Here is a 24,252-nt window from a genome sequence, read left to right on the forward strand (position 1 = left end):
AAGAGAAGAGCTTTTAACTCTCATGCCCTTGAAGTACTCTTCCTTTCAATATGCTAGCATTAGAAGGAAAGAACATAACACGTTCAAACAGAGCCCAAGCTGAACTGACCTGAAACTCTAGATTATACAAAACAAATAATAAAATAGTCGTCTTTTACATTCCTAACAGGCCAATTTATAGAAAATCCATAAATGAAATTCAAGATATAGAAACATATTTATTTAATGAGCTAATCTAACTCTATTAGCCCTCTGGAATGGGAGGCTAAAAGAAAAGCCTAATAGTGTTTATTCATTTAGACTTTATACGCTACATAAATGTAGGTATGGGAGAGGTGACCTCTGCTCACTCTTGGGCCGCTCCATATGTGAATACACACACACACACACAAGCACCTAACAAATCTCCCTGGTGAACACAGGCTCCACATTCTCTTTCTGCTGAGCCTTTGAACATTGGATCTCGAAAACACAGAAATACAATTTCACTAGCTAAGGCTTTGGGGGATAATCAATGTCTTATTTAGATTATTCAAGGGGTTTAATTGTGGCTATCACATATAGGATTGTAATTAATAATGTATGTCACTTTAAAAATTATATACAAACTACTGATTGTCAAAAAAATTACATTATGACTCTTAATTTCAGGCTTCCAATAGCAATGATACTCAACTTGATAACCTAGTGAATAATGCCAACAGTACATTTTTAGAGATCCAGAAGAAAATCACATTCCTGTTTAAAAGTATTATTTTGTAATAATTTTTTTTCAAAATACAAGCTTGTTTATTCTCTGAGAATTTAAAGCATGTGTTTAGCTTCAAAATAGAATGAAAACCTCTCAAAACAACAATGGTTTAAAAAACACACTTTAACTAAAACAAAATTAAAATCCATCTAAAATTTATAAAGGACTCTTTGCTCAACTCCAATAGCTGACATACTTGAAATAACGGACCATCAAAAGAACAATGCCAGGACCTGATGTCTGCTGGTATTTGTATCAGCTGCTGGCCTGGTGTTCTCCAATCATGCTTTCATCATGACTTTGCACAATAAAATCTGTTGGGGTTTTATTCTTGATTCATCACAACTAATCTTTCTGCAAGTCATAACCCCTAAATGGACTATTTCTTCATCAAGTTAGTGCTCTCATCCTCTCTGAGCCAGGCTTGTGATTCTGTCCACTGGGAGCTCCTGTGCCTTTCCCTAAGTTCAACCCATTTTGTCTTCTACAACCAGCATTGAATGTCTTTGTTTATCACGCACTATTGCAACAACTAAAGTCTGTAATATCTTAATTACCACTTTGAAAATTTGCATTGTAATTAAAATATGCAATAACTTTATGTATTTTCCAGTTATCCCTCTATCTCCTATCTTTACACTTTAAAAAGACTGGCCACTTACCATGTTGCTCATATTTCTGTATTGGGAAAGACATAAATCTGGGATTTTTTTTACTATAAACCATTAAAAAAGCCTTCTCCTATATAATTAATTTATTTTAAAATACTTACTGAAAACCTTATGCAGTTTTGAACACCACTGAAAATATAATAAAACCAGACAACAGGTCTAACATGCAACTTTATAAATAAGAATCCAAGCTCCTCCAGCTTCAAGGCAGGTTATGCTTCCTACTACTCAAACATTGCCCAGAGCACATGACACATGCCTCCCACAGAGACAGCCACACCCTACAGCAGTTTGACTACAGGTGGCTCACTGTAGTTATAATCCTTAGCTATGCATATCAATGCATAATTAATTTTGATTAAAAGGCAGACACGGCATTCTTCAGAACTGTAATAATCTTCTCCACAACTTGGTGACAATCTTTATTTAGCACATAAAGTTGCATGTTGCTTCTCTTAAACTAACTGAAGGCTCCTGCTGAATAATTCAGCCACTATGTCCAGTTTGTGATTAAGTGTGTCAAATGTGCACTTCTGTACTAATAAACCAAAGCAACATTCACAGGCTGCTAACAATACCATTCTTAATCCTTGCAGTTTCAGATGATAGGAGTATGTTTTAATGTTTGCCACAGTTGCCTGAAACTAGAAAATCTGACACTCACTAAAACAATTTTTACCTAAGCATAGGGCTGTCAGACCATGGTCCAAGATGGAATCAAAGGAGGGGATTCTGAGTGTTTGTGGGAAAACTCCAAGAAAACTAGAGAAGAATCTTGTGACCTCAGTTTCGTCAACATAAGGAATTGGTTTCTGAGTGTGCTTTCGAGCCCTTCCCAGATGCTCTGGATAGGAGTGAGTTGGCTTCACATTATCCATTATTGCTTGCTGGTGTTATCAATTAAGTGTTTAAACTATCCTTTACACGCCTCTGTGGAAAAACTCCTTCTTACTACACAGAGTTTGCATGAGGACTTTACTCAGGGGACCTCTCTTAACACTCAGTGTATAAATTGTTCGATGCTCTGAATAATGCTGGCTATTGCATAAGACTTAGGCCTCCTAGTGTTTAGGTTCCATTCTTCCAGATCCTACCACCTCAAGAGCTGAAACTGTTTATGGAAGGGAGTCCATGTGCACCATTGTAGTTGCACAACAAGAGGAGGATGTCTAATCAGCAGCTGAACTTACGCTATAGCTGAAACTTCTAAGCAGTTTCTCAAGCTCCCACACTTCAGAAGATGGAGAAACACAAGCCTTGGCTCTCAATTTTTCAGTTTATGGCTTCTAATGGCTCCAGTTAAACTGTGATTGTTTAAGTATTCCACTAGTTTCTTGAATTATTTTATAATTATTTAATTTTTTGAAAAATTAAGCCATGCTTGTGACGTAGGCAAACAATCTCATGGGCTGAAAACATAAAAGCAAGAATGAACCCAACATGTGCTAAGAGCTGCAGATCATTAAACTAGACCAGAGCTGGGGGAAACTTTGTATGCACTGGCTAAGGAAGGAAAAAAACAATTTATAAAATGATAAAAATGCTAAAAATATATTAAATCTCATATAAAAATTCATAGTCCCCAAGGGGCACTTTTGACTCATAGGTTATTTTAATGGAAACCTCTTACAACCTGCAAATGATTCCAAAGCAGTACAGCGTTGTATAAATACGTTTCACAGATAAGTATCAGGAAAATGGGTTTCAAACCATGCTTCAGCAGCCTTACATTATTCTGCTTGCTTTCAAATAAATTCAATCTAAACTTTCATTATCATTCATTTTCTTCTGATAATGTTTTGAAATCCTTCTTCCTCTGTCAGTACAACAGAATAAGAGGAATCTTGGACTGAAGCTTAGCTTTCCTCAGCCAATCCAGAAAATTCATTACTATTGTCATGTTCACAAATGAAGAAACTAACCAACTAGGTTATTTGTTTTCCATGACTTGGCTGTGTTGGTAAGATTTATTTATTATAAGTATAGAACTAAAATGTCTGATGAATTAGTGATACAAATATTGTATTTCTATATGGTATATTTCTATATGACATATTTATATATTTCTATATGAAACAGTTTATGGTTAGTGCTATTATTAGAAAAAGCACACAATAGGTAGTAAGTTGTTTTATATTTAGGGACTCTCTCTCTTTCTTTCTCTCTCTCTCTGCCTCTGTCTCTCTGTCTCACTCCATATATATTCTATTTTACAAACAAAATCTAATCTCAAATTGCTAAGTTCCTATCTGTCCTTCTAGACTCCACATGCTATCCCTAACCAGGGGCAGTCATCACCTCCCTAATCTTTACTGTCAAACGCCAGCAAAATGGCCAGTGACAGAGGAGCCCTCACAGTAAAACAGGATCTCTCGGCTTTCCTAGAGAGCACAAATGAAGTCAGAGTGCAGCTTCCAGCACCAGTGATCAGGAAGATAAGAAACCAGGTTCCTCTTCAAGACTCTTTCTCTGTACCAATTGCTTTCAGAAACTAAATGTCATTAGCTTAGTAGTTCTATAAATATCAATATCTCATTAAAAGAATATTAAATGTCAAAATCCATATAAATTGATAAGTAAACAGCTTGAAATGTACAATGTTCGAATTTCTATTTATTAGATCTGTGATAGATGATCAGTATCATCTCATTATTTATGGAAAATTATAAATTTATTATAGATTATTTTGTACACTTGTCTTTAGTAAAATATTCATGAAATATTTGTAATGGCAGGTTGTCTTGTCAAGGGCATTTAAGACTTGACGTAGCCGGGCAGTGGTGGTGCACACCTTTAATCCCAGCACTCAGGAGGCAGATGCAGGCGGATCTCTGGGAGTTTGAGGCCAGCCTGGTACAAGAGCTAGATCCGGGACGGGCACCAAAGCTACATAGAAACCCTGTCTCGAACCCCCCCCCCACAAAAAAGACTTGACATAATTTAAAAGTGACAAATGCATGCTTTCTCATAGGACACTAACAGGCAAGTGTTACTATCACTCATCAAGTCAAGCTTGTTGAATGATTCAACAAATGACCTCATCATCTTCAATTATCTGCTTTCAAAGAAGGACATCTGCTATTATTAAACTATATAGATCATAATATTAGTTGTAATTATACATAACAAGCAGAGTAAACATAATGAAATCTAACTCTTGCAAAAGACATCTGAAATGTTTAGTCATTTAGAAGCCAAAACTAAGAAAAAAGCAATGGTTTAAAGTCTAGTGGCTAAGCTCATGAGTACAACATGAAACTGTGTGCAAACACAGTGCAGTCAAGGAATGCAGGAATCAAAGAGATAGCGTTCACATTGAACCACATCAAAGACTAGGATTCTATGTAATATTTGTGATCAGAATTTTTAAAAATTATTTCTTCTGGTAAGTAACATCATTAGAACACTAGTTTAAATAGCAAACCCATTGTGTTATAATCAAGATAATCTACTTTTAATAGTAAAAGAGGTATCGTAGGAGGTTCTAGATCATTGGAATAAAACAAATGCCTTTTATCTTACAAAAATCTTATGTGCAGAATTATGAGATGTTATTTATCTTAAGACTTCTATGAACATGATGCCAATTAAACAAAAGATATCCTTGATGGAAAATGATGGATAGTACTGACTAAACAGCATCATAAATATGTTTCTCAAATTCTCATATCATTCAGAACCACAAGTTTCATCCATTAGGTTGTTCTTATAACTGGTATCTATAATGTCTCCCAGGGGCACTTTTCTAAATATTTCCTATCTATAGACACATGATCCTCACAATGGGAACTACTGAGATGATGAAAATGCACAGATGGGCCTTCCTGGTCTAATCACTAAGACCAAGCCATTACAGGAGACAACAGAACTGGTACCTCTTCCTGTTGACCTCTACTCTCCAACTATAAGGTGGGTTGTTTCCCCCTTCACCTGTTCCTGACATAATTGCTGCCTCCTGACAGGTTCAACTGCAATAGGCCATTGATCACTGGCTGAAACTGCAAAACCGTGACCCAAAATAAAATCCTTCTCTTCATAACTACCCAGGTTGTTATTGTAGTAATAAAAAGTTGGTCTTGAAATAAAGAAAGAATGAAAGAAAGAGAGAGAGAGGAGGGAGGGAGGGAAGGAGGGAGGGAGGGAAAGAAAGAGGAAAAGAAAGAGGAGGAAGAAAAGCTGACTAGATAAAATCCCTGTCTTTGAAACTACCCAGGTAGTTATCACAATAATAGAAATCTGACTATCATAATTACAAGGGATAAAGAGGTTTTTAAAGAGGCATTTAAATAATATCATATACATTTTCAACCAATAATTCTTATCAAGTAGAGTCTTCAGATTACTTCAATGTTGATTTTAGTTTGGACATGAATCCATAAATTTTTTTTTAAAAAGTACAAAACCGTTTCATTAAATGTAAACCCTCCTATTTAGATGTAAAAGTACTAAGAATGGCTGGTGCACTGAAACCAACAGATCTAACTCTTGCTTTTACATTTTGTGGTGGCGGTTGCCAGAACTTCCTGTGTTTTAAGTTTATGTTTGAGTTATAAATTTACAATGCTATATTTTTTATCTTGCTATATAAACTGAATTTTATCTGGAGACAACTTGGTGTCACTCATTTCTAGGAATAAAAATACTCTCTATAGTGAGAATTTCACGAATGAGTTGATCTCAGAATTACACCAACACTAAATTCATTTCTACATTCTCTAACCTTCAGCTACACTCACTAATTAGAACTTCAGTTGAGATTACCACTCAACAATAGTTCAACATTTATTTATTTTGTGTATGGGTGGGGGTCAAAAGACAACTTACAAGGTGGGCTCACTCCTTCATGATGTGAGTTCTGGGGATAGAATCCCAGTTGTCATGGTTGGGGACAATCACTTTTACTCACTGAGCTAACTCATCTACTTCATTAAAACGTTTATACCTCAAATCCTCCAGTACCCCTAAAGCACTAACCTCCAAATGAAAGAGAAAGAGAAGCACAGCACTCAGCCCCCTTCCTCTCCTGTGCATAACATAATCCTTGTAGTGGCATTGCAACTGTATTTTAATAAATAAAGACTACCTGAAGATCTGAGAGTGAAACAGTCCCACTAGTCAGCTTTATAGACCAGGTTATGGTAATATACACTTTCAATGCCAGTAGCCTCAATGACATGTACCTTTAATCTCAGTAGCCATGCTAGTTGCCATAGAAACTAGCAGGGCGGTGCATGGCTTTAATAACGGAAATGCATACCTTTAATCCTAGCACTAGGGAGGATTATAACAAGGGAGGAAACAGCTCTAAGACACATAGTCTCCTTCTGAGATTCCAGAAGGCAAGAGTGCCATTTTAGACTGAGGTCTAGATAAGAGCCAGTGGCTCCTTGTTTTGCTTTTTGGATCTTCAGGTTGAACCCCAATTTCTGACCCTGAGTTTTTATTAATCGTGCGTCACATCCTCCTGTATTTCATCTTCGTTATAACACTTTTACCATCTGTCACACCATATGGTTTGGTTATTTGTGATGCTGACTGGAATACTAACCCATAAGACAAGGATGTCGTTCATGTCTGGATGCCCAGAATCTAAAACATTCATGGAATTTAGTGGATGCTACTCAAGTAGTCGAAGAACTTTGATGGGTTTTGCTTATTTGTCTGTTTGGTTTTTGTTTTTGTTTTTTGCTTTTGATTCTACAGTTTGGGGCAATTAAGGGTTCTTGTTTTCCAGGTCATTAACCAGCTCTACTGTTATCTTTACTCAGCCCACTGACTTTTGAAGGTGGTGGTCTCTGACCTTTCTCTAAAGGCATGTAAATCATATTGTTCATGTTACCTGAAGGAACCCACTTCATGTTTATATTTGCTGATTCAAAGGACCCTCTGACACACCGTTGGGTAGTTTTTCCTCAGCTCTCCCTCAGCTACTTTCAATGTCCATTTCTTTGAATGCTTCGCCCTATCAGCTTCTATTGCCAGTCCTTTTCACAATAAAGATGGAGCCCTAGGAGAGGTGGTCAACACTTGTAAGCTTTGGGGTTTTTTGGCAGTCAAGGTAGGGGATGGGAGATGGGGGGATTGTGCAGCATTTTTGTCGAGAATTAGAAGTACCAAAAAAAAAAAAAATCTGTGCTAAAAACAGCAAGCAATTGGAAAAAAAAACACACTTCCTGTTTTATAATTCTTTCAGCTATTCCATCACAAGGGGAATGTTGTCCTGTTTTTCCTAGATCAGAGGTGCCAATCATCTCTTCTCTTCTTGTTTAGCATACCTGTCTCTGCACGCACACACACACATACACCCTGACCACAGACACCTTCAAGCACGTATACACTCACTCACTCTCTCTCTCTCACACACATACACACTCAAACATATACACACTCACATACACACATATGCACAACTTTCTCTTGAATCAGAAGTAATGACAGGACTGTCACTACAGGGTAACTAGTGAAATCACTTTCCCCAAGTAAAGGACATAAAACATGTTTTGTTTCATCTTTGTAATAAGGTTCACACACACACATACACACACACACACACACACACACAAAAGTCTACTTTGGTTTTGCTCTTGAAAGATAGCCATGTTTTTTTATTTAATTAGACATCTAGTTTTAACCAAAAGCCATGTATAATGACTAAGAATAAATTAATCAAATTCAACTTCATCACTAACATTTAGCTCATTGTCAGTGTTCTGGAAGTGACAAATCATCTTCTTACATTGAATTTCAGAAGAGTTGAGAGAATTATGAACAAGCCTTTATATCCGTTCATAAATGTGTCTTGCCTGAGGCTATTCATTGATAGTGATAAAATAAATGCACATAAACAACAGCAAAAATAATCCCTCGTCAATAATTAGAAAGTAAATACTCAGTTTGTGTCAGAAAGCAGACTCAAAGAGAAAGCCTGTCTTCCATGATTAATTCCATTAATGGAGCAGCAAGAAGAGCTACAGATATGACTTCCTCTCCATACCAGGACTCTAGGCTGGGAGCCAGGGCCTTCTCAGGATGTGTTTGGAACAGCTCCCATCTCAAGAGCCTCCAGAGAGGGCAGGTAATTTAAAGGCCTTCCACTGCACATAGAGGAATGAGCTGAATCACAGGGTGTCGGAGAATACTACAGTGAGCATATGGACATCAGAGGGAGACTTTCGGGAGCCAGTTACTCCTTCCACTGTGTCATCTAGGGACCCAACTCAGAGCGTCAGGCCTGCACAGCAAGTATGTTTAGTGACTTTGCATGGGCTGTCTCAACACTCCCATATTCACTCTTAATATCCTAAGCACACTCTGTTCTACATGCATTTCTTGCTTAAATTCTAACCTGTTGCATTTTCTCTATCTGTTGAACTCGTGTTTATACTGATACACTCTATGGAAAGACACTTTTCCCATGAAGCTTTTCTCAATCGCACCCACGAGGAAAAGAGTGCTTCCCACTCAGAAGTTCATCATATTCGCTTTTATCCTTCACAGATATCACTGTCATTTGAGTCCATATCATATTGATGGGTGCAGACATGCATGGAGTATATTTCAATCATGGTATTTTCAAAATTCATGCTTTAGTCTCATCTCTATTCCAAAACCATTTATGAGAATGCCTCTCATGTATTAGAAATTTAAATAATATGTATCTCCCAAATACTGGGCATATAAGCAATAAATGAAGAATATATTTCCAAATGCATTTATTGCCTTGTGACTTGCCACAGAAGTGAGATAAATGCAAATGTTCAATGGAAAAACCATCCATCTTTCAATTATTTTGTTGTATCATTAGCATAGTATGGACCAAAATGCAACTTTCCTAATATTTTAAAAGCTAAGCACACACACATACACAAACACATACACCTGATTACAATATGACTCTGCTCATCATTTATAAAAAACATAATACTGTTTTCTTATTAACTATAATTTTATAAGTAAAAACTGGCTCATTTAAATGGTTACAGAACCAGTGAGCATTGCGATTACAAACTAAAATTCTTCAGAAAGCAGAGAGCACTTGACAAGTTCTGAAACCTTACTTTTCTCGTACATTATACTTTAGTGAGCACATGAATATAACAGCTATCTATATTCATAATTAATATTTATAAATAGAGTGAAGAACTCTGTCTTGGAGCTATTTAAATCCCATACTCCTTCACTTCCACTGGTGAGTTATTTTTCCAGTGTTCTCTGACACAGTGCTAGACAGTCCACGAGCTGTGTTCCAGATGGACTGAACGAACTTTTTATATAGTAGAAGGTGTCAGACCTCTTGGAATTAAGAAAGAAAGACTACACAACTCTGCTTATGCCCTCAACCCCCAGTCTCCTCACATTTGCTCTATATGATCATTCCATTTTCATGTGACTTCTTTCCCCAGAGGACACTTCGCACCCCGTCTATTTTTCTGTTCAAAATGCAATCAGGGAATAAAAGTACTCAAATCAAAGCTTCTGAAAGCTTGTGAAAGAATTCAGTTGTATCTGATGTCTAAACATACTGTGTTGCTCTGTGATTTATTAACACCCAATCTTCCTAGACTGAATCATGTGGATTTAACGTTAGAAACAGGTATCCAAAGGTCTATATTCACATTCAACACGTAAAAATGATTTATATTCCCTATTATATATTATTTTCTCCTCCCAACTAAAGTATGTAGAAGCAGGCCAGTATGAGGAATGCAAATAGATCCATACTTATCACCCTGCACAAAACTCAACTCCAAATGGATCAAAGACCTGAACATAAACACCAGAAACACTGACAATGATAGAAAACAAAGTGGGAAATAGCCTTGAATTCACGGACACGGAAAAAGACTTTCTTAACACAGCACCATTAGTATAAGCAATAAGATCAACAATTAATAAATGGGACCTCACAAAACTGAAATGCTTCTATATGGCAAAGGACACTGTTATTCAGACCATGTGGCAGTCTGCAGGATGGAAAAAGGTTTTCCAATTACAAATCCAACAGATGGCTAATATCCAAAATACATAAAGAATTTAAAAAAAAAACTAAATGTCAAGAAAACAAGTCACACTATTTAAAATCTTTGTACAGATATAAATAGGGAACTCTCAGAAGAGGAAACTCAGTTGGCAAAGAAATACTTAAAATGTTAAAGTCCTCCATCAGAGAAATATAAATAAAAACTACTTTGAGATTTAGTCTTACACCTGTCAAAATGGCCAAGATCAAAAATAAAAGTGGCAGCTCATTCTGGAAAGGATGTGTAGTAAGGGAAACATAGAACCACGGCTGGTGAGGACGCAAACTTGTCTGGAAGTTAGTGTGGCAGTTTCTCAGAAAGATGGGAATCTGTTCACCTCATGATCCAGCTATAGCACTCTTGGTCATATACCCAAAGGATACTTCATGCTACCACAGAGACACTTGCTCAGCCACGCTCATTGCTGCTCTATTCACAATAGCCAGAACTGAAACAACCTAGATGTCAACAGATGAATGGATAAAGAACAAGTACATTTATAAAATGGAGTATTGCTCACCCATGTAAAATAATGGCATCATGAAATTTACGGGTAAATGGAAAGAACTAGAAAGAAGTCATCCCAAGTGAGGATGTTTACATATCTCCGTTCCCTTTTGATTTGATGGTTAAGCAGGCAGGTTAGCTATGTAACTGACACATCTCCTGGGAATAAAGATATCAATGATGAGTCTACTTTTATAGCTTCAATTTATGGATCAATCCATGTTGTTATCAGTGACTCTCAGCTAATGAGTGGGGTATATCCTCATCGGGTATAGAAGAACCACCAATGGGGATGGGTATGTACAAACTGAAAACTATCCCAGTTAATATTAAAAATATATTTAAAATTTGAAAATAATCATCCACTCTCTTAAATGCAAATATTATGTCAGTTAGTTGTATTAAAATGTGAGTTGGGTGGGGCTGAACCTGCAATTTGGAAGGCTTTGGAAGGAAGATTATTAAGTTAGAAGCAACCTGAGCTATGTAAAGAATTCTAAATCAGCTTTGGGCTACATGTCTCAAAAAGAAAAAAATAAAGTACTCACACAAACAAACCACACAACGAAAATAGCAAAATTGGTAAGTGGGAGCATCAATTTTAAACTAAAACAGCATTAGTTTATGCTAAAAAAAAATGTAGATGTTAAACCCCGTGAATCTAGGAGTTCAGCTCCTTTCCTACAATTCACATTTGTTTTATACACATTTTTAGAAACTGTGACATTAAGACTTTCATGCAAGAGAATATTTTATAGAAATAAATTGACAGGGAGAAAGAAAAGGACAAAGGGGGAGAGAGAGAGGTGAAGAGGCGGAGAGACAAGCACTCGCTGTCCTAAGTGACGTAGCAGGCACCACATGTGGACAGTGCCTGTGCTTAGGGAGCTTGGGCTGTAATAAATGCACTCACCTCGGTTAAGTGAGGATTGGGGTTAAAACCACAGAGGCTACAGACGGTGGTCTGACACTCAGTGCATGTGTTAAAATTGGCCTTTTCTGGACTATGCAACAGAAGTTGAGTGGTGTTGCAAAGGGGGCAGATGGTTTTGGAGAGGTCTTGTCCTGGAGTCTGTGCTGCAGAAGTCGGTGGTGGCTGTAGAGGTCTTCCAGAGACCGTTTGGCTTGTCGGTTTCACAGGCTGTTGAGCTGAGGGTTTCGCTGGAGCGGGTTGTTGAGTTGAGGGTTTCCCTGGGGTGGGCTGTTGAGGCTGGGGTTTTGCTGGAGTGGGCTGGTGTGGCTGGGGTTTTGCTGGGGTGGGCTGTTGAGGCTGGGGCTTTGCTGGGGTGGGCTGTTGAGGCTGGGGCTTTGCTGGCGTGGGCTGTTGAGGCTGGGGTTTTGCTGGGGTGGGCTGTTGAGGCGGCTGGGGTTTTGCTGGGGTGAGCTGTTGAGGCTGGGGTTTTGCTGGGGTGGGCTGTTGAGGCTGGGGCTTTGCTGGAGTGGTCTGTTGTGGAGGCTTTGTAGGAGCTGGCTGCTGAGGCTGGGGTTTCACTGGGGTAGGCTGCTGAGGCTGAGGCTGAGGCTTTGCTGGAACAGGTTGCTGAGGTGAAGACTTTGCTGGGCCTGGCTGTTGAGCTGGTGTCTTCCCAGGTCCAGATTGCTGAGTTGGAGGAGTCTTTGTAGGCCCAGGTACCTTAGCTGGAGGCTGTGGGCCAGTTTGTTGAGCTGGGAGTTTTGTTGTTCCTGGCTGCTGAGCCGGGGACTTTACCGGTCCTGGTGGAATCTTTCCAAGACCAGGAGTTTGAGTTAAAGGCTTTGGCCCGGGCTGCTGAGATGAAGTCTTCTCGACTCCAGCCTGCTGCACTGACGGCTTGGATGTCACTGGAGGTTGCACTGGGGCCTTCACTGTCCCTGCAGGTTGAGCTGGGGACTTTGTTGGCCCTGACTGCTGGACTGTGGCCTTTGTAGGTCCGGGTTGTTGGGCTGCAGATTTCCCAGGACTTGCTTGCTGAGCTGGTGTTTTGGCTGGGCTCTGCTGGGAAGGCTTTCCTGGTTCTGAAGGTTTAGTCTGAGGCCTGGCTGCGTCTCTTTCAATAGGCAGCTTTGTCTGGTCCGTCTGTGGAGGCTGGGAAGATGCCTGGGAAGGCTTTCCTGTGCTGGGGGCTTGTGGTTTTATTTTTTCTGCTTGTTGGGAAGATGCTGACTTGGGAGAGGGGTCATGCTGTAACCCTTCCTTCACTGGCCCTTGCTGTTTCGGAACCGACTTGGGTGAGGGCTGTTGTAAGGGAGGTTTTGTGATTCCTTCCGATTTCCCCTGGTCCTTCTGAACAACTTTTTGTTTCCGTGTTGTTTCCTCCTGGGATGCCTCAGAGTCCGATATCAAATCAAAAGGGTTGAATTTATTTACTACAGAGGAGACAGCACTTAAAGGGTTAACGTCTGAGAAGAAACCAGGCATCAAACTAGGCTTATACTCTTCCTTAAAATCAGTTCTGGACTTTGATTCTTTCAAGCTAATAGTGGATGGACTCCTTCCAGGCAACTTCTGCTCCGACCTAAATGTATCTGTAGTTCTGCTTTTACTGAGTCCAGGCTGAGCGGGACGCCCAGGGTCCGGGGGCTTTCCGGGTTGCTTGGGAGACTGACTACTATCCAACTCTTGTTTCCTGGAAAATTGAAAATAGCAGAAGTTATTTCAAATAAAATCAATATTTAAAGTTATTGTTTTCTTGTAACTCAAACGTATGAAGCCCCAGTTTGTATTGCAGCCTAGATGGAACATAAAATTTTCCTAGTCTGTTACTTTTTTGAATGGGTAGACATTTTAACAAGGTAGTATAGCAAAAGCAGCTTGTCGGTAATGAAAAGTTATGTGGATAAACAATATAAACTTAGATAAATATACTTATTAGACTATAACATATAGGTTTAAAAAGTAAACGTCATATTGACTATCTCTAGTATGTAATGTCATACATGACTATGTCTCCTTTCTGATCAAAACTTGACGTCAAGGTAACGTCATATTGACTATCTCTAGTATGTAATGTCATACATGACTATGTCTCCTTTCTGATCAAAACTTATGGTCAAGGAAAAACAAAGAGAATTAAGAAGAAGAATTAAGAAGATGTTGTAAAATATAACAATTTGCCAGTTTTGTTTTTACTTAATTTTGATAATTCGTAGTTACCTAAGGCACACTGTAATATTTAGATGCAATAACTTCATTTAGTGATTGTTACATTATTTAATTATCTTATCTATTATCACTGATATTGCTAGACAGGTGTAACAAGAAGCTTTACATGACAATTTTTTTAAAACAACCTGTAAATATGATAAACTTTAAGTGATATGAGTTGAATGATTAAAACAGATATTTACAGATATGTTGTCATATTAGGTATGTTACATTTTGAATGAGCCATTTCTGTCAGCAACAAAAGTGCGCTAATTTCCTTCCACACTCTAGCAGCGGAGAAAAACAGATAATTAGTTTTGCTTCATTAATGTCTTTATATTTGGAAAATGCATATTTCTGTTTGAAAGAAACAAGGAAAAAGAATGCATGATTTGGGAGCACCTGAAATGTAAGATGGCCCCAAAGAGTTCTACATCTTTTATTCAGTTTGTCAAAACAGGCTACTTAGGGACACAGCCACACATTGTCAACTTTGTGATATTTAATAATTCTCTTCAGGACTTCCCTAATGCTTACACTATGAATTAGGATCCAAGAGAGAGTGAAAAGAAACGGGAACGTATTACTAGTAGCAAAGACTCAATGAAAATATTTTTCCACTGGCACATATGCACAAAATGATGTAATAAAGGGACTCAATATGGTAGAGTGTAGCTCACTGGAGCAGTGTCTGCCTGGATTGTCCAAAGTGCTGTATGGATCCCAGTACTGCATACTATCAATGCTAACTATAGTAGAAGAGTTTGGGATGGTTCCTCCAGGAAAGGGTTTTTTTAAAGAAAGGTTTCATTTTAAAAGAGACCCAATGCTAATTCTCGAGTCATTACTCAAAGCTCTGTGATATGTTTTTTTTTTAAGTCATTGCTACATATTTGCATTTGGACATAATGTAAGAATGTCTTTGTAGGACACCCTACCTGCGCCCCACCAACCACCATCAGAAGGCAGAAGGCCATAAATAATTGAACATAGGTTATTTCCAAGAGATACATTGTATAGATTTTGACATTATTCTGAAATTGGTTCTGCATTCAGTTAATATAATGCAAAACTCCCTTGAAAGGACTTTGGTAGAGTTTGTGCCTATATTATAAGTAATTGTTGGGAATTTCACTAAACTGAACCTTTGTATGTGGCCTTTGAAAGTTATCTTTAAACAAAGGCCAAGGAAATATATTCTTGATTTTTATTGATATTTCCTGAAAATACTATTAAATTATCTTAATCTGTGTCTTGTGACACTGGTTCTTTACTTAATCCAATGTATGTGTAATAGCAAGTGAAAACAGAACTTTACAAATACCAAATATTTGTCAAAATAGAAAACATCAAACTTGAAAACAAGCTGCATGTGCTACACATCATAATATATAATTGCATAAATATCCCAGAAATATTAAGCTGTGCTGTCAGAAAAGACATGCATAGTCACAAAGACTGTCCCCAAATTCTAACGTGGCTTTAATGGTTGTCAGTATGTAAATTCAAGTAAAAAAGAAAAACAGAAAGAAAATCATCAAGATAGCGACTTGACGCCAAACAAAAATGTAAAGCTGCCTGAGATAAAGTGATCTCGTGAACCGTTTGCCATATCAGCCACTCTACTGAAAACTGAACTAAAATGCAATCTCTGCTTACACGCTGAACTGTGAGCTAGGAGAGGACATTCACCCATCTTTTCATTGCCAGTATCAGGCCTGGAAGTAGGAGAAAAGTGCGAATGTTCGATGAATCCGTGAATAAATGAATTGGGTCACAATGTGAAAAACCAATGGAGGAACGCAACAGGTTCTTGCTTCACTCTAGATTAAAGTTTCTTGAGTTCCTTTCCCTTCAAAGCTTCTACAGATCTTCTAAGATTTTAAATGTATACTTCCCATATTCACTTAAGAACCCGGATTTGATCTATTGTTCTACAGTAAAAGAAAAACAAACAAACAAAAATGCGGAGCAAATGGCCACTCAGTAGGGGAGGCTCAGAGGAGCACTCACTAAAGGAAACCATCAACTCCCAGATTTTATCTTCTGTCACAAAAGTGTGCAGTAGGTCCTTCTCATATCCCAGCTTCACGAGTCAAGTGAATAATACAAATAAAAATGTCTTTCACTAAGTCTACAATGAATCAATGTCAAGAAGAAATTTTGTTCATAACCTTACTCTGATTCTAGCCTAAATTATTTGTGTTTAATTCCACATCCTTTTTTTTCATTTTACTAATGCTATTCCCAGATTAGAACTTTTCTTTCATAAGTTAACAGAGAAGCTGTTTTGGATAAAATGATATTTCAGGCACATGCAAATATAAAAATCTAAACCAGCTGGAATGATGAAATGTTTTTAAATGTAACACAACAACAGTCAATGACACTTAATTTGACAGTGCTGAGTCACATAAAATATTCCATATCAGAAATAAAAATACCTAAGAAAGAGCTATTCACTTTTATAAGCAGAGAGGGCATAGGATTTAAAAGGCTAAGAGAAAAATTCAAAGTCATGAAACTAGGTAAGGAAGTTGGGCCTCCAGCCTCCTAATGAGGGTGCTTCTGAGAGGACTCTCACTTATCCACATGTAAAGGAATAAAATTTGTGTTATTAGCATTTCTAACAGTGCATACGACACACAACTTATGTGGGGCCATAATAGAGACTTTTCTAGGGATGGCATTGAGATTAGCATGCTTATAACTGCCACTCCTTCCTATTTGAAATCTGGCAAAATGTCCCTGTGAACTTGAGTCATCCTCAGAATGACTTCCTAAAACAGGTAAGACAGGTTTTTATTATCTTCTTTAGAATCCGGGAACATGAGACACACATGGGTAGAGAAATGCATATTAATTTCCTATGAGTCACAAAAAAATCAATGCAGTAAGAACCTGAGTATTGGAGCTGAAAATCCTTACTTCTCAAAAGTAAAGCCAGATAGATAAATTCTGCCATTTCTAATGCACACATCTAAAAGTCTTAAAATCCAAAGTAATCTGGACCTCTATATGCATGTATATTTAATTAATATGATCCTAAAAGTCTAAATGACAAGGTCAAGTGGATCTCTCAATATTATATGTATATATATGTATATATATGCATATTTTCCCAAAAGTATACTTTATAGAAATACCTTGGCAAAATATGTGTGTGAGAAAATTAAAAAAAATATGTTTGTGTAGCTTTTAAAAATCTTTACCAATTGCAATTGGGGGCAGAAATCACCTAATAATAACAATGCCAAAGTGTTCAGTTGCTAATGAGGAACTTTGAAAGTATACTGCAATACACATACAACATAAAGTAGCAGTTATATTGACAGATATTTTTCTTCAGCCTTTTGCTGTACATAAGCAAAGGTAAAACACCAATGATCTCGGTTGTATTTGCAACCCATGCTAGACCTGTTGCATGTGCCCCCTCTGGTAAAATTAGAGATCTGGCTAAGAAAAGCACTGCTGCTTACTATGATCCTAAAATAATACGCTAAGTGAACATTTTTTTTTTCTTTCAAAGTCAGGATTTTAGCAAGCAGAGAAAAACAGCTCCTCTTATAAATTATTTTTTAAAAGCTTCAAGCATTTACTAGTTTTCAACAATAAAAGATCTTTAAATTGGGGGGCTAATTTTCACGCTACTGTGGTTTCTTTCGAATTAAATAGGGATTTTCACCTGACAGTTCAACATTTCAAGATCACCACCCTTAAGAAACTTAAACTGCTCCTGGGATGGGTTTATCGTGACAGCTGGAACAGGCAGCATTTGTATTAGCAAGCTGGAAGCTAAGATGAATTTTTTTTAAGTTTATGAAGTAGAACATTCTTTACCTATACATCCAGCTCTTTCATACTTTTGATACCTCAAGTCAAGATCCTGTAAGTCCCGTTAAGTAGTAAAAGGATGTTTCAGGACCATGGATAGCTATTTGTTCTGCCGAGGGGTGTGAAGTGAAAGGGTTTGTTTACAATAATAAAGGCGGAGAAAGCATGATTATACCCTCTTGGTATCTAATTAGAAAACAACTCATTCATTAGAAAGGGGGAAATGGAAAGCTGGAGAGGAAATGAATATGTTAATATTACAGATTAGCTTTTATAATTGCCTGTGCAAATTGTCATTTATTTATCCTGTTTTAAAGTGTGGATTGAAACCTAATCTCAAGGTAATGCAAATTCCCATCTTCCATAAACTGAAAGTCAGTTTTGCATAAAACAGAGCAATGGTTTAAAAAAACCACCATATGCTAATTCTGAAATACATGTACAGCACCTGCTCTGCTGTGACCGAACCATCTGTTTAATGTCACAAAATATCTTAGGGCCTCTCTCACTGAATATAAAAGGTGTATTTATTCTATGCCCTTTACCTAGGCAGCTCCTGTTCTCTGGGGAAAGGTTGGGAATGGAGGACCAGTCACCTCCAGGGGCTTAAGGGTATTGTTGCAGATATATTTACACATCATTTTCAGAGAAAAAGACCTCAGAACACTAAGGAGGTTTAAGCGTACAGGTAGACATGCAACCCAGCTCTATCCATTTTCCAACACGTCTGTGATGTACTAATGGAAGATTTCCAGATTAGTAAAACACTGTAGGGCATCTCTCCACATCACCCTAGAGGGAAAAGGTTACAAAAGGCCAAACATTTTTAAAAATAAATTTAAAAATCACCATTCCAAGAATGCAATTCATGACTATCCCACCAGAAACTCTACACTGCATCATTTATATTCCGCCCATCCAAAGCTTATGATCGCCTTATCGCCACCCCATTAGGGAGAATAAAATGAAGGGAGGCGACATATATGTACCACCGCGCGGGCACACACACATACGTGCACGGGAAGCGGTATATATATGCCTGGACCTCTCCATCATGCTGTGCGTGCCTGTGCATAGAAGGCGACTCCGCAGCGGCCGCGGGGACGCTTCCCTTGGGCAGCCCCTGCGCCCTTGACATGACAGCAGCGATCTGTCTCCTCTCCTCCTCGCTCAGCTGGCTCAGGTCCGCCTCCATGCCGGCTGGGATTCCGGGGTGCAGGGCGCTCCCCGAGCCGCCAGCCCCGCCTGCGGCCGCCGCCAGACCTTCGGGGAGCCCTTCCCCTTCCAAGCTCGCCTCGTTGCCCATGGCTCTCGGCGGGACACGTCCCGGTGCAGAAGCCCGCGGCCGCCCGAGCCCCGCCAGCCGGGGTCCGCCCCGAAGCGTGCAGGCTGCCCAGCCCGGGAGGCTCGGGGCCCTCTCGGCTGCCCGGTGCGCGGGGGGGATGAGCGCGGGCTCAGCGCGGTCCGCAGGCGACGCCCGCGGCCGGCCGCTCCTCCATGTTGGACAGCGCCAGGGCGAGCTCCGCGCCGCCTGCCTCCCGGTAGCCGCCTCAGCGCCGGAGCAGCCCGGGAGCGGCGGAGCTCGACCAGCCCGGTGCCGTCGGCCCCGCCCCGCGCCCCGCCCCCTCGCCGCGCCCGCACTGCGCGTGCGCCGCCCCGAACAGGTGATGTCCGCCACGCCCCCCCTCCTCCCTGCGTCGCGTCGCGCGTCGGCGCCCGGGCACCGGCTTAAAGGCACCGGGCGATGCCACGGTGAAAGGGTCGGGGCGAGCCGCGGACGCTTCTCTCAGGCGTGTCGCAGGATGTCTCGGTCTGAGTTTTCATGAACTCAGTTTAAGGGCGGGAGGGGCTGGGCGGGGCGATGACTGCCGCGTTGCCCCCTGGGATTTGTAGTTTCGTTTATGGGGTTGTGCTGCCCCTCCTCCCCCGCCGCCCCCTGGGGACTGGGAAAGGATCTTTAAAGCTCCTAAGGAAGGTTCAGGTAGCTAAAGGCGAAAGAGAAAGAATCTTCCTACTTTTGAGGTAAATTTCCCAGGATGAGATACAATGGCCCTTATCTTCTAGAACTTTCCCAGACCATTAGATGAAGACATTTCAAAGTGATAAATTAGTAGATAGATAAGAAATTAGATGCTTATATCTTGCGCTGACTCCACAGGGAACTACAGCAACGTAAAGAATTATGGGAAATTGTTCACCTAGGAAGCATCAGACTGTTAAGTATGTTGTACAGTAATGGGAAACTTGGAAATCATGGTTTCCACCCCTTTTATTGTTTCATTTTACAAATGTAGAGAAGTAGGTGAACCCCATTAATCTCACAGCTGCCTAGCAACAGAAATGCCTACGTTTATGGTACCCCACAACGGTACACACACACACGCACACACACTTTCTGCTCCTTTCCTTAAAAATTATTTCAGTTATCGCTCAGTAGGAAACTCCAAATTTGCTATATAAATTTTTTCATGAAATTTATTTAATGCTTCAGCGTTTGAGCTTAAAGAGACCAAAAGCTAAGAATCAGAAGTGAGTTATTAAACAGATTTGAACAGGCTTCCAGAAAATAATTTTCTATGTTTTGTCAAAAAATCTCTTCTTTATAGTAACTCTGGGGCTTCTACTTCTCATAGCACAGTTGTAACTATCTGTGGTTACACTTATTATATTTAAAGACGGCTACTCAATACAGGAAGTGCATTATTTGTTGTGTCATTAGAAACTGATCAAATTTTGGTTCTCTGACAATATATTGGGGATGTAACTTCCAAAGTCAAAGCTGTAAGAGTAATTCTTGGAGATAAAGAGGATATTCTCACAAACGAATTAAGCCTAGGCAATCAGACATCCTGATAATCCCATCTGAAGGCAAATAGAATATGCTAAAACTTCTTAAAGGGAGTTTACTTCAAAGAACATGATTAAAAACAGAATCCTAAATCCTGTAGTACTTCTCTTTCAAAACCAGCAACTGTTCCACAGTGGACACTGAATGGAAATTTGTAACAACCATAACCAATGTTTTCTCAGGCTTTGTGGGAATAAAATATTATTTGATGCATGCACAACCACAAACCACAAGCTTCAAACTGTAGCTTTAGAGTAATGATTAAGCTGAGAAAAAATCCCATTAATTTTTATATATTCTTGCAAGATGGAAAGGAACCCACCAAATAGCAAGAAAAAAGTCAGTGATGATCTCTATGCAGACTAAGAATATTAGAACTTGTAAGGTCGGAGTAATACACGGCCCATTTTCAGAAAGTGTTCTTTCTCCTTTCCACCCTCTCCCCAGAAGCAGACTCCATCAGAAAATGAAAATGAGCTGTATGGTGGGGAAATAAATGGACTGTTAAATGAGATTAGAGAACGGAGGACATGTTTTGAGTGTTGACTTTCAAAAATGACTTTATCTTTAGGACCTTCTAGATGCTGGGGATAATTTGCTACTTCTTGGAGGTGAGTCGTTGATGTTTTGTTTGTGAGACAGGGTCATATGTAGCTCAGACTGGCATGGAACTGGTAACGTAGCTATGAATGGCTTTGAATATCTTCTGCTTCCTATGTGGTGCTTGGGATACTACATTCTACTTCATCTCTGCTATGTAAACACTCTACCCACTTTGATAGGAACAGAAACACTAAAGCAGAATCAAGTGCTTTCCTTTTGTGTGAATCATTAGAAATCTGAAGGACAATTCAGTTTGTGGAGAATGGGCAGAACTCAAGAGGTATAGAATGTCACGGAAGTGCTTGTTTGCCAGGGGTGGGCTATCAATTTAACAGAGTAAACAGACTGGTGATTCTCCTCCTCACAGAATCTGTTGCCCTATGCTCATTATATAGTCACACTAATGACATTTTACTAAATCTGTATTTAATTGAAAATAGTGTATCTCTAATTCATTCAGCCTGACACGGTGATCAGGAAAACAAGTGAGTTTCTGAAACCCTCTACTCATGCATGTCTTCGGCCCACTCCAGAGAGTGAAGTCTTTCCATTCGCTTCTTAACTCAGTTTCCTATATAGATTGTAATGTAATGGATAATATGATAGTTAGCAACTAAACATGACTGGGAAACAATACCTTGGAAAACAATCCACTTTACCATGTCCATGCAATTATCATTCATAGTAAGACATTAAAAAACATAATCACACCACTGACCATATATAAAATACCTGAACTAAATCCTTGAAATAATTAAAATTATAATAGCTTGCAAATTTAGGTAGGAAAGTTAAGGGCATGAGGGATGGAGGGCCATGAGAAGAGGGCAGGCAGGTGAGGAGGGCAGGTAGGTGAGGAGGATGAGCAGGCGATGGGAGTAGGCAGGTGTACTTGTAAGATATCCTGAAGATAAAGTGCTGGTCTCAAGAGAGTCAGCACTCACCAAATGCACAGCCCTTCATAGTGGGACTTCCACATGGCCATCAAGAGATAAATGGGATTTCGTTCCCCCTTTCACTAGAGCCCAAACCATTTTTTTTTGTTCTTGTTTTGACAGAAAACAACCAACCTCCAACTATAAACCTAGTGAATGCTGTGCAATTCCCAGTTCAGCCTGGCAGCTTTGCCTTCTCTGTATCCCGATATCTCAGGGTATTAAGATTAAATGGAGACAAATATAGTTCCCTAAAAGCTAGCTTCACAGCTAAGGCTGCCGAGGTCCCTGAGCCCTGTGACTAAGCTGAGCCCCCTGCTGGTTACAGTTGCATCAATAAGCTGGGTGTAAACAACAGACCTAAGCAGTGGACACAGCATCACAAAAAGAATCATGATGATGATGATGACGACGTTAATGATGTCAAATTAACGAGATAATAATACGAAGAAGTGCTGCTCTTAAGTCGCATGGTTTTGTGATTTCAGTTAAACTATTTAACTGATAATGCCAGATTTTGCACACTGTGATTATATGTAATTTTTCCAAGTTCCCTTTTCACTATGTCCCATATAATTACTGTTTACTGTACTTATAATTCAATTTAATGTAAAACTGAGATTGAGCTATTTGTTCAAATCCTCCAGATCTACTGTTCAACACCATGAAATAGAAAGGTCCAATTATCTTGAATACTTGGATGTTTATTTCGTGAAAAGCCACAATAAAAAAATACCTTGTGTTTATGTTTAAACTCTAACTATAACCAATACAAAGTTATACTAAAGCATGTAAAACATGCTCATACAAAGTTTTCTGAGGGGTATTTATGCATACATTATAGAAACGACTGAAGGAGGAGAATATATTTTTGAGATTCCATGTAAGACAGCTGTCTAGATAACAGCTGTTCAGATGGCTGGAGGAAACTTGAGGTCACAGATAGAAAAATACTTGCGAGGAATTGCAAACGCAGTATCAATTGTTTATACTGTACACCCGATCCCTGTGATATAAATCAGTTGAAACCAATTGCCATTCATCTTAAACCATAAAGGAGGTGAGATGACACTATCTAGGGGATACTGGTGTGGGAAGTCCTTTGTATATGTGTTGCTTTTATTGGTTGATGAGTAAAGCTGTTTCGGCCAGTGGCTTAGCAAAATAGAGCAAGGTAGGAATTGCAAGCAGATAGAGGAGGAAAGAAGGCAGAATCAGAGAGATGCCCACAGGAGTGCACTGGAACCTTGCTGGTAGGCCACGACCTCATGGTGATGCACAGATTAATAGAGATTGGTTAATTTAAGATATAAGAGCTAGCTAGCAATACGCCTAAGTGATTGCCCAAGCACTGTTTTAATTAATACAGATTTTTTTTCAGGTCCGAGTGGCCAGGAATGAACGAGCTGCCTCCTCCTATAGGTTACCTGCCGTTATTAAGGTTCACAATATGCGGAAAGTCAGATATTTTGAAAATACAAATGTAGGTTTTCTTGAATTTCTCTGCAGAATAAAAAAGGAGACAGTTGGGCTGGAGAGATGGCTCAGCAGTTAAGAGTATTGCCTGCTCTTCCAAAGGTCCTGAGTTCAATTCCCAGAAACCATATGGTGGCTCACAACCATCTGTAATAAGGTCTGATGCCCTCTTCTGGCCTGTAGGCATACACACAGAATATTGTATACATAACAAATGAATAAATAAATATTTTTTTTTAAAAAAAGGAGACAGTTTGAACTGGGGAATGGTGTGGATTATAGATCAAATTAGGCAGATAAATATGAGAAGAAGGGAATTTAGCGTTACTTACTTTGGAAAGGAGCAATGTGTTCAGTGTGTCAACAGTGTTTGTGTGAGCGTCAGTGGAACCTCACAGCGATTTCCATTGAATGCACTGTGCATAACCCAGTTTCCCCTTCCCCATAGACATGCAGATATTTTCCACATTACTAAAAGTTTTG

The 24,252-nt window shown here is 39.2% G+C and overlaps 1 protein-coding gene across 3 annotated transcripts in view; it reads right to left on the reverse strand.

Annotated features, from left to right (window-relative positions):
- The window catches only part of Pclo (piccolo presynaptic cytomatrix protein), a 298,837-nt gene extending 279,369 nt beyond the window's left edge, over positions 1-19,468 (reverse strand). For all 3 annotated transcript variants that reach the window (XM_057758809.1, XM_057758808.1, XM_057758807.1), the window contains exons 1-2: positions 18,975-19,468; positions 11,863-13,555 (exon numbers count right to left, since the gene is read on the reverse strand). In XM_057758809.1, coding sequence (XP_057614792.1) covers positions 11,863-13,555; positions 18,975-19,213 — 1,932 coding nt within the window. In that variant the 5' untranslated portion in view covers positions 19,214-19,468. The remainder of the gene's footprint in view (positions 1-11,862; positions 13,556-18,974) is intronic.
- Between the last annotated feature and the right edge of the window lie 4,784 nt (positions 19,469-24,252).

This window comes from Chionomys nivalis, chromosome 26 (genome assembly GCF_950005125.1).
Source record: "Chionomys nivalis chromosome 26, mChiNiv1.1, whole genome shotgun sequence".
Taxonomy (NCBI): domain Eukaryota; kingdom Metazoa; phylum Chordata; class Mammalia; order Rodentia; family Cricetidae; genus Chionomys; species Chionomys nivalis.